Source organism: Salmo trutta, chromosome 24, assembly GCF_901001165.1.
Source record: "Salmo trutta chromosome 24, fSalTru1.1, whole genome shotgun sequence".
In the NCBI taxonomy this organism is placed as follows: Eukaryota; Metazoa; Chordata; class Actinopteri; order Salmoniformes; family Salmonidae; genus Salmo; species Salmo trutta.
The window spans coordinates 30,792,008-30,802,805 of NC_042980.1; the positions used below are offsets into that span (position 1 = coordinate 30,792,008).

Consider the following 10,798-nt stretch of genomic DNA (forward strand, 5'->3'; position numbering starts at 1 on the left):
ATAATGACTTTTAAAATACATTTATGACATTTATTATGAAAGTTGATCTTCTCATTGCCATCAAGTCGTACCATCATTGATTCTGTGTGAAGCACACGTAATATAACTAACATAGCATGGTTCAATTGATTCTAGGAACTGTCACCAACACATTCACACAAATTCCTTTAAACTTTACAACAGCTCTTGTTTTCATGGTTAAACATACACATATCGTATGTAACACTTGGAATATACATGTTAGAAAGCCAATAAATAAAATTAAGCATGTCCACATGGTCCTTTAGAATACCTGGTCATATTTACAATTGTACAATAGGCAGGTGCAGGCACGGGTCTCTTTCATTCCTGATAGTCATGCAGTGTGTGTGCCGTGCGTGCCTGCAGGTGAGGATGAGGAAAGGTCAGAATAGCAAACCCATGCACAGAAAGGTTGTCAGCGTTTTGACCCCACAACCAAAGGTCCAGTCCTGTCACTAAATGCCATGCCGGTCAAAGATCATATACACTCAACAGAAAAAAAATAAAAAGGAGGCCTCATCCTTCAAGAGTCAAACAGGAATGTCAGAATGTCACAGATAGACTGTGGAACACACATGGCACCTATCCATTGATACAGCCTCGTAGGTACAGTATAGGTAGTGAGGAGTGACTGGATGTGCTACACCAGACTAGAATGGCGTGTGGAGGGTCCCCGGGTCAGGAAGGAGACCTGGGTATGGGCCCCTACACTCTGACTCATGGAGCCATGTTGGCGCCTGGCCTCCCCAGGTAGATGCTGCTTCAGCCTCCATCGCCTCCACCTCCTCTGAACCTCATACTGAACCTGGGGATAGGGTGTCAAAGGTCAACAGCCAGGGTCAGCCAATCCCCTCTCTCTATCCTCAATAATCTACTACTGGACACTGACTGTGTGGTTGTCAACTTACCTCTCCATTCAGAAAACAGTATAGAACTGCTACTACAAACCCCTATAATAGGACAGAGCACAGACAAAGGGTTAGGTAAACTAAACTAAATGGACGGAAAATAGCATAGCGGTTAAAGTGTTGAGCCAGTAACCGAAAGGTCGCTGGTTCGCACACCCTAGCTGACAAGGTGAAAAATCTGTTGATATAACCCAAATTCTCTCCAGGGGTGCCGTACTAATCAAATCAAATCAAATGTATTTATATAGCCCTTCTTACATCAGCTGATATCACAAAGTGCTGTACAGAAACCCAGCCTAAAACCCCAACAGCAAGCAATGCAGGTGTAGAAGCACGGTGGCTGGGAAAAACTCCCTAGAAAGGCCAGAACCTAGGAAGAAACCTAGAGAGGACAAGGCTCATACTACTATGACTGACCCTATAAAACAACACATTTCACTGCACCTATCCGGTGTGTGACAATAAAACATATTTTTTTACTCACTGTATACCAAAAAGTAGATACACTGAAAGTTTGTAGCATGGATGTACTGTATGTACAGTACACCCACAGAGGTGAGATAAAGGTACTACAGTACCTGAGTGGAAGCAAAAGCCAGCTCGATAAAGTTCCATATTTCACTGACTTTATGTGGGAGGAATGCAAAGAGGACGTAGTGCAAACCAAAGAGAGATACCAGGAGAAGGGTGGACTTAGCAAGCCTCCTGAAAATAAACATTTACAAGTACATAAGATATCATCAACATGACAAAAGTGTTTTGTTCTGTAGGTATTAAATAGCTTTTGATCAAAAAGAATAATATGTAACTCACCTATACTGGTTCAACTCATTTCTATGCATTTCCTGTGTCCTCAACTTGGCCACCAGGATTCTTATGATACTTAGAAAAAACAGCAAGTTAACCTGCGTAAGAGACAGATTTTGAGTGAGGTGCTGACTAACAAAAAATCACAAATTAGCTTATGGGGTCAAAGGTTATGGCAGAACTCACAACGATGAAGAGGAGAACAGGAACTCTGAGAATCCACCAGATCCCCTCGTGTCCCCTCCTCTCCCAGCACCTTTAAAACCAGGGGGAGAGAGAATACACACACACTCTATATGTGGGGAGCATGTAAGCATTATTACACAGATACTTGAATACAGACATAACCTACCCTTCATTCTCCTGGGTATATTTTGCCAAACTCCAGGCTACTATAATGACCATTGGGGAACCTGTAGAGGCAAACAGTCAGACAATGGAAGAGGAAAAGACAGAAAATAGATGATGTCAGAGCTCCCAGACAGTCAATTTGAGTAGACAGATATACATAGCCAAAATCAATGGTATAATCTTTTACTTTAGCAAACTTGTCCTTCAGTCTTGTTAATTTAAGTTTGCTAAAGTAAAACAGGCTTACCCCAGCCCAGGACGATGTACCACCTGAGGTGCCTCTTCTGGGAGAAGAGGGAGACACTGACCAGGCTGTACAGGTAGTGTCCCTCGGCCAGCAGCCAGCTGTAGTTGGCCATGATGCAGTAGTTGGAGAACGTTGTTGCAATCTTACAGCTGACCTGTGGAGGGCGACAGAGGACCGAGACAGACAGGAGGATAAGTCAACTCAACCGGAAGGAAGGGGAGGACGTGAGCCTTGTCTTCTTCTTCTACGGGATTTCTATATATAGATGAATGTTATATGATTAATGCATGTACGTAATAAAATCGAGATTGCAAGCGTGATTGAAGTTTTTGTATTGATTGACTGGCTGATTGAACATAATTATGGTCTGATTGTCTGGTTTAGTAATTGGGTGATTGACTGGCTGGCAGTCAGTGATTAGGAGTCACTGTGTAATAAATGTTATGAAGGGATTAATAGTGATTGGTAGTACGCACCGGATAGGAGTCACAGTGGAAGTGGTCATCAGAGGAGAAGAGCACAGCATCTCTGATGAAGATGAAGGTGGCTCGGAGGATGAAGGAGAGGAACAGTTGGATGTGGACGTAGTTACGGGTGCAGTGGAGCCTCCTTGGGGGAAGACCAAGGACACAGAGAGATAGAATAAAATACATACATTCATCATTTCATCCATTGACCCTTGTACATACAGTGGACATAGTGAAGACAGCAGATTAAGATAAACAGTTGACATAGACAAGCATTTTAGACAAATAGAGAAGTGGTAAAAGTCATTCCTAATGGTAAGGGATGAGCAGAACAATTTATGATCTACTACAAGTATAAATCTCTTGGACGGCCCCCCAACTATACTCACCTGAACAGACAGAGTGTGGCAGTGGCGATGGTAAGAGACGCAGTAGAGATAGCATAGCCCACCGAGTACATGACTTGCACATAGAGGAAGTAGCCATGGGACGTGGGTGCCTGGGGAAGCAGAAACAACACTGTTCATCCAAAAGGGCATGTTATAAGCACTCTGAGTTTATGAATGTATGAGTTGGGACTTTTTCAGTCACAGAGAGCGATTGAAATAGATAAAGAGAGTCAGAGAGAGAGAGAAAGAGAGAGAGAGAGAGAGAGAGAGAGAGAGAGAGAGAGAGAGAAAGGGGATACCTAGTCAGAGCAAAAGAAAGAGCAAAAGAAAGAAAGAGAAATAAAGAAAGAAAGAAAGAAAGAAAGAAAGAAAGAAAGAAAGAAAGAAAGAAAGAAAGAAAGAAAGAAAGAAAGAAAGAGAGAAAGAAAGAGAAAGAGATGTGTAAGGGTGGACGGAGTGTCCTGGCATAACAGAAAAAGAGAGAGCGGGGGTTTGGACCGTGTCGTTAATATCTGTCTCTTAAATCACTGTAGTTAAGCACTGCTGTCCTCCCAGCAGGAAGACCACTCGGAAAAGACTGGGAAGAGGAGTTCTGAGCAGAACCAGAACATTTCCCACTATGATTTACTCTTTTATTCCAAATACAACACTGGGTCATAATCTGTTCCTAAATGACATCAAATAATAATAATAATAGGTTTACTTCACCCCAGGACACTGAAATGTTATAAATCAAATCAAATCATAGGTTTTATTGTGCACCCATATCCCCTGACTCTCGCCCAGGCTGATGATATTGCCAAAAAGACATGCACCACTGTAGAAGAACTGAGTGCCAGCCTATCTAAATGCTTAACCTATACAGTATTTTGAGTGAACAGATCCTAAGGGAGGACAAAAACGATATGAGGTCATTAAAGAGTATTGGGACTTAGCACACCTGTGAATTCACATCATTCCTGAGGAGCATATCCCACAGAATTCTGCTTATATCACGCTATACCACAATAAACATAAAGTTCAAATGCAGAGACTCCGAGATCGTTGAGTGCTTTTGAAGTGACAGGTTGGCTCGAAATCCGTAGCTTATCTCCTCTGCACTGTATCAGCATAAAATAATGGCCTTCTAGCAGTCAGTAGGACAAAGATTCAGCAGGAGGCAGGCATGTAGAGGTGCAAATGAGTGTTAGATTTATTTACACAGCGCTGGTATTTCAAAGATGACGGTGAAATTTACAAATAGGCTAGGCTATACAAAGTTCTGACTTCAAAATGGCAGCATTCTAAAGAAAAAGCCTCTCATCAGGCAAAACCTGTCTTAACCAATAAAGCACAGGTGGGGTCTACCAGGCTCAGATACAGCCTCCCCTTGAGTTACCCAACATTTAACTAACTAGAACATACCCAACCTGTCACTCAATAATTTGAACTGATATTTTTATATAGAGACATAAAACTAAAACTGAACTGAGGGGCTAAGCTGCCTTTAGCCCCCCCGTGGAACCAGGTACGAATCACATCATCCTACCTCAAAAGGGAAGGTGAGGGTCTCAAAGGCATACTCGCAGGCTATCTCATGTGGAGGAAACGGCTCAGTCCAGCCGTGCTCTGTGCAGTTCCTGTATACTCTGCCTGTGATTGGAGAGAACACTGGTTTGCTAAAGAATAGATCTAAATAACGTTATTTTACAATCTTGACCATTACCCATCATTGCAACTGCTTTTTCCTGCTGGGATACTGTTTATCCTGTAATAATGCCTAAAGTACACAGGCATTACATAATACCTGACATACAAAACCCATTTACAATCATCAACCTTGAACATGGATATGTCTGATGATGTTCTAATGTGTAACTGTTAAGGTGTCCTTGGAATGCTTAGTCATGTATGTGGGCATACCTGTGTTGTGGAGGAATCTGGGACATGGCTGTGACACAGTCTCTCCCACATCAGCATGAGGCCAGCAGTTCAGGTGGTCCCAAAAACCTCGGCACTCTACAGGAGACATAATGGGTGTCATCCACAGGTATTCTAAAGGTTCTCTTCATTCATTCCACAAGGGAGGCTGAACAATTCCATTGCTCTCACAGTATACCACAAATCCTGACACATTTGGCTGCCAGCACAATATGTGTCTTGTTACTGTTATAGGAAGCCCCTTTCTAAAATCACCATCCATTTGCCAAATCACCTTGGCTTGTCTGGCAGCCCTTAGGCCCAGGTACCATATGGGCTGTGGAACAGTGGAAGAGATAGAAAAGGACAGGTACTCTATCTGTCTCTCGGGACGGCAGGTAGCCTGGCGGGTGGGAGCGTTGGACCAGTAATCCGAAAGGTTGCTGGATCGAATCTCTGAGCTGACAAGGTCGTTCTGCCCTGAGCAAGGAAGTTAACCCACTGTTCCCCGGACGTCGAAGACATGGATGTCGATTAAGGCAGCCGTCTGCACCTCTCTGACTCAGAGGGGTTGGATTAAACACAGAAGACACAATTCAATTGAATGTATTCAGTTGTACAACTGACTAGGTATCGCTCTCTTAGTTTGTCTGTCCAATGTTTTATCTAATTGTTTTCTTCCTAAAGCCAATCTGAGGGCAAATGGAATATCAGAAATCTCAATTGTGTGATAGTGCTAACCACTTCAATCAACCACTTGCATTATATTTCTCACAGCCTTCTCTCCTTCTCACCAGCAGGAAACCATGGTAACATGAGGTTTTCAGCATCCTAAATCCAATAAGCCAATGTGTTATGCTAATAACCTTATAATAAAGGGTAAAAGAACATTGCTTCGCCTCCCATATTAATGACCCCGGGGCTCCCAGCACAGATATGTGTTTACCAGGGCACAAAGACCACCAGATTCCACATATAGCAGAGGAGAGAAGCGTTTGGCTGATCTGGTTACCAGAGTGGACTCGCTGCTGCCTTCAAAACTCTCCATCACTCTCCATCACCGCTCCCTCGTCATTGGACGTGATTTGTGGTGTACGGATGTGCTGTTATCTAAGTTGTTTTCCTGGCCCCTCTTTGAACTGTTCTTCCTCTGTGTAGATTACATTCATGGAAAAACATGATGCCCATAGAATGACTGACTTGCCTGGTTGTTGAGAGTCAGCCTGGCTGATGTTGATCTTGAGCAGATCCTTGAAGCAGCTCTCCTCATCTTGGAGTAAGATGTAGTCCGGGTCACATTCTGGAGGAATGGCCTTCACCTTCAAACATGATTTTAAACGGCATCGCATTCTGTGTTGTAGTATATTTCTTTAGATTTAGAAAGGGTATAGCCATATGCCTTTATCAAAATGTGCTGCATGCCATTCTCTCGCCCTAAACTAAACTTTTAAAAATACAATAAATAATATTTTACAATTTCAGAGGAATTTATGTTGAGACAGCGACAAATATAGTTTAGGCTACTATCATTTTCCATTTCATGATCATGATATATACACACATCCATTATCAAATAATTAGGAGGAATTGGAGCACATTTGAATATCACTCACATTGGAAGAGAAGTCGAGAAGAGCTGCTATAAGCACAATCCTACGCAAGTGTCTGTTTATCCTCATTGCAGCTATGGTATTACCAAGACAAACTGTGAAATAAAAAAAATTAATTAAAAAAAAAATATATATATATACGGTATCCGCTAGAAGGGACAATTCAGGTGCGCAATGGTAACCTGGACAAAAATATATCAATAGAAAATTCCAGGAATATTACTTGACCGAAGCAGAGAGTTAGTTGGTGCCTAAGTCCTGAAAACAGGTGACAGTGTCTTGTCCTTGTTATCTCAACCCTGATTTACACAAAACTGTAAACTTCAGATGCAGCGTAAAATAGATCATCCCTTTTCTGTCGACCCTGCCTACTGCTCACCGCGCGCGGCTGTCACTGTCTGGTCCCACCCATTTAGGATACAGGTTTTATCTTACCTGGAAATTGCTTAGTTCTAAGTAATTGAATTTCCAAATTGTATAATTCGTTTTATTCTACCAAAGTTGTAGTTTATATAAATCCTAAAGAAGTATTTCTGTCTCTGGCATATTCATTTCATCTCATGTGAACATTCAAATACATCCTGAAAATAAACTCTCAGTTGACTCGCAGCGCCTGTCCACCGCACTCGAACTCGCTCAAACACACCTTATAGTACCCATACGACACCTCTGAGTGGTGTTTACAAAACACAACAGTGCAGTGTACGGGTAGTAAAAGTGTCACCTGGTATCACATCTCTGCAGTGTTTGCTGTTTTACATGTATGATAAGCAGCACAAGGCTTGCCAGGGGGATAAACAAGCAGGCCAGTGTTATCTAGACTCACTGGGTCAATTAAGATCAAATCGATTTTTTTCTGGCCAAATACTGGGGATGAACAGAAGGAACATGGTGCTGGGTGTTTGGTAAAGTTGTGGACCGGTATAAATCAGATCCTTTCAGTGTCTGCCTCCACTCTTAAAGACAGGTTTAGGGTTGTTATATCTCTGGAGACAATTAACTGAAGGGCTTTGGTTTGATTTACAGATGTATGATCTTAATTTGAGCCAGTCTGCTACAGCAAGAAAATAATCTGCAGCAACAGGAAAAGTAAATTATTGTGTGGATTATAATTAATGGACATTTTTGTAGCAATCGATACAGTTTTTGATAGGGCAAATCAAGTCTGACATTTCAAAGTGGAAATTACAAACTTTAGAAGCCTTTTAAAAACTCAGATACACTACAAGTTTATATTTCCGGTTATGCAAGAACATTCCCAGCAACAAGAGTGATTAAATTAAGATCCTACATCTGTAAAAGCTGTTTGGTATGTGTGAGGTGCTGAACCCTGGATCTAAAGAAGATCAGAATACTGAAACTTTGTATGGTTTAGATTTAGAGGAAGAAGAAACATGGGAATATGGGAATATGTGTTTTAAAAAACACAAAGTCACTTGCCCCTTTCTTCTACAGCCATATTGTGGACTTTTCCATTGTACAATATATAGATAATTTGCAGATCAGCTTTAAATCCATCTAGAGGGAGAGTACTGCTGGTATGAGGAAGTGGCTGCTTGGGTCTTCTGCACCTCCAAGTGGAGTATAGCCTGAGAGTTGGCATTTGCTCGAAACCACTGAGATTATATAGGGTCAGATATTTTTTCCAACATTTAATGTTTAATTAACCTGATCCTATATCTGTGGTTAGGGTCAACAACTTTTAGCGTAGTGTATGAGGAAGTGTCAAAGCCTAATGACCAGTGTAAACAGAAGACAATTGCACTGTAACCATACCTGCCCAACTAAATGATACATTACCTGTTGTTTTAAAATACATATATATATATATATTATTTATAATAAAGAAACACAAGGAAGGGGTAACATTAAAGTATTAGAACAAGAAGGACAAACAATACAGCATCAAGACACTATGAAACATGTATCACTCTTTCCGCAACAGAGCCATCCTTATGTGTGAGGGTGCGTGTGCATGATAGTGATATAAAATATATGTCATAGTTTCCTTTTTCATGATCACAATCTTGTGAAAACCGAATCCTCCAAGATCCCCCCATAGTTCCCCAATAGCTGTCCCTCAACCATTCGAGACCCCTCCCACAGTCCCCCCCCAGAATAAAAAAAATAAAAAATACTATTAATTCCATTCCCCACCCACAAGAACCCCTCAATGCACCAACAACCAAGAGAATGAACTAAAGAGAAAAAAGGAAAAGACAGAAGAAAACAGCAAACAACAATGCAATTTTTTTTTAATAATAATACATTTAAAACAAAAGACATCAAGGACAACTGAAATCATAACAGCAATGCCAACTGTAAATGTTTGTGTGCATGTCTGGCACTATTACATGTATGTGTGTGTGTTCTTGTATGTGTTTATTTGAATGAGAGTGTGTGTATATGCATGTGTACAAACACCTGCACGGCATCAGCCTCAGGCAAACCGGCATTAGTTGTAAAAACACTGCCACTTAGTGTAATTCAAATGTACTTTTATTATGTTTTATTTTGACTTTTTTTCCTTTATCTTTTGACCATCATTCTCTCTCTCTCTCTCTCACACACAGCAACTCCACTCCCACTTGTCTCCAATTCCACATACCAACCTTCAGCTTCCCTCAGCCCATCCCATCTATCTCTGCTGACCACCCACTTCGTGTTTCCACGCAACACATATCTTTCAAATATGCTATGATGTTTAACGTACAATTTCAATCTATCTAATCGAATAGAATCTACAGATTGCATGTTGAAGATAAATACTTTTACTAAGAGTGTTAATATATTAGTAATTGACTGACCCCGTCTCTCCAGATCTCCTAACAGTACTATTTCTAGGGTCAATTTTAGATAAATTCTATGCATTTTCAGCCATTCCTGAACCTGAGACCAGAAACAGGCTGCCTGAGGGCAATACCAAAACAAATGGTCTATTGATTCTGTATCCTCACAACAAAATCTGCACAGCTTCGATGATTTTCTGCCCCAAATATTCAACATTTTGTTGGTGGCAAGAATTCTATATAATAATTTTAGCTGAAAAGCACGAAGTCTTGAATCTTGCGTTGTTTTATATATGAACTCATACACCCTGTACCATGGAATCGGTACATCAAAAATCTCTTCCCAACTATTTTGCAATCTGTATGGCACAGTTGTCAACATCCTGGTCCTCAAATGAAACTGGTATACTTTCCTATTTATGCTATTTTTATTCCTCCGCCAGTTTTGATCCTTTATATTGGGCAGACAGACCAGTTCCCTACATCCTCCCGCCTCTTACATTTTTGGTGCAATGCTGTAATCAATTGGTTGTAGTCTTGGATTGAGCAGACCTTCCCGTACAATTCTGATAACTCCATGAAGGACATAACTCTACCATTACAATATAATTTAAGAACAGAATACCCTTTTTAAACATCTTTCCCATAAATACAGGTATTTTATCAACCAGCACATTTGAGTTCAGCCATAATATTTGTTGTAATATTTGTTCTATCTTTTCAGGGGGATGAAATTGAAATTACCTGTTGTTACTTACAATGCTCAGAGTCCATAGCCCACTGGCCATCCGATCATAACATCATTTGATTGTGATCTGTGTGTTGGTTCAGTGTCCGGATGATAATCTTGAATGTTTGAGGACACGTAACAAACTTCCTGAGTGATTTCCTACAGTTGGTTATTAAAGGAATTTTATATCTTGATGATAATAATCAATAATCAATTCGCCTTGACTAATGCCCAAGGTTTGTAAGACAATGGGTTAAAATAATTAGGCAAGGACTCAGCTTTCTGCAAAAGGTTTCTGTAGCTTTATTCAGAGAACGTTCTGGCGTTAGGATAACAAAACAGTCATTATATAGTTCTTGCTTACTTACGCACATGCATTTACACACAATCTGTTGATGACCTGCAACCCCCATAAACTTCTCACACTGTTTATCACCTTCTGGCTCAGCCTGTTCCTTTCCTTCAAGGTTAGGAACAGGCTGAAGTTTTACTCCCTTGACCATCTGCTTCTCTAGCTCTCTATACTAATTGCATACACGCATTTCTTTCCCTCTCCAGTGGTTCCTGGACTTTCCGGAAC

General features: G+C 40.9%; 1 protein-coding gene across 6 annotated transcripts; it reads right to left on the reverse strand.

The window, feature by feature from the left end:
• Window positions 1–16: 16 nt before the first annotated feature.
• Window positions 17–10,481, reverse strand: sctr (secretin receptor). Of its 6 annotated transcripts, none has more exons than XM_029711803.1 (14): window positions 10,247–10,481; window positions 6,703–6,794; window positions 6,294–6,408; window positions 5,093–5,188; window positions 4,719–4,822; window positions 3,191–3,300; window positions 2,811–2,943; window positions 2,335–2,488; window positions 2,089–2,149; window positions 1,923–1,992; window positions 1,743–1,834; window positions 1,508–1,634; window positions 930–971; window positions 17–826 (listed from the first exon to the last, which is right to left on the reverse strand). In XM_029711803.1, the coding sequence occupies exons 1-14, from the start codon at window positions 10,260–10,262 to the stop codon at window positions 662–664; spliced, it is 1,377 nt and encodes a 458-aa protein (XP_029567663.1). In that variant the 5' UTR covers window positions 10,263–10,481; the 3' UTR covers window positions 17–661. The 6 variants fall into 6 exon arrangements, with proteins under 6 accessions (XP_029567663.1, XP_029567665.1, XP_029567666.1 ...); XM_029711805.1 differs by having other exon boundaries at window positions 10,233–10,481; XM_029711806.1 differs by lacking the exon at window positions 10,247–10,481 and adding an exon at window positions 7,135–7,697.
• Between the last annotated feature and the right edge of the window lie 317 nt (window positions 10,482–10,798).

Excerpts from the sequence above, each read along its gene's own strand:
- sctr (XM_029711803.1), bottom strand. Across the intron at positions 1,993-2,088 it reads TATACCCAGGAGAATGAAGG|GTGCTGGGAGAGGAGGGGAC; the intron begins GTAGGTTATGTC and ends CTGGTTTTAAAG. Across the intron at positions 1,835-1,922 it reads CTGTTCTCCTCTTCATCGTT|GTTAACTTGCTGTTTTTTCT; the intron begins GTGAGTTCTGCC and ends TCTCTTACGCAG.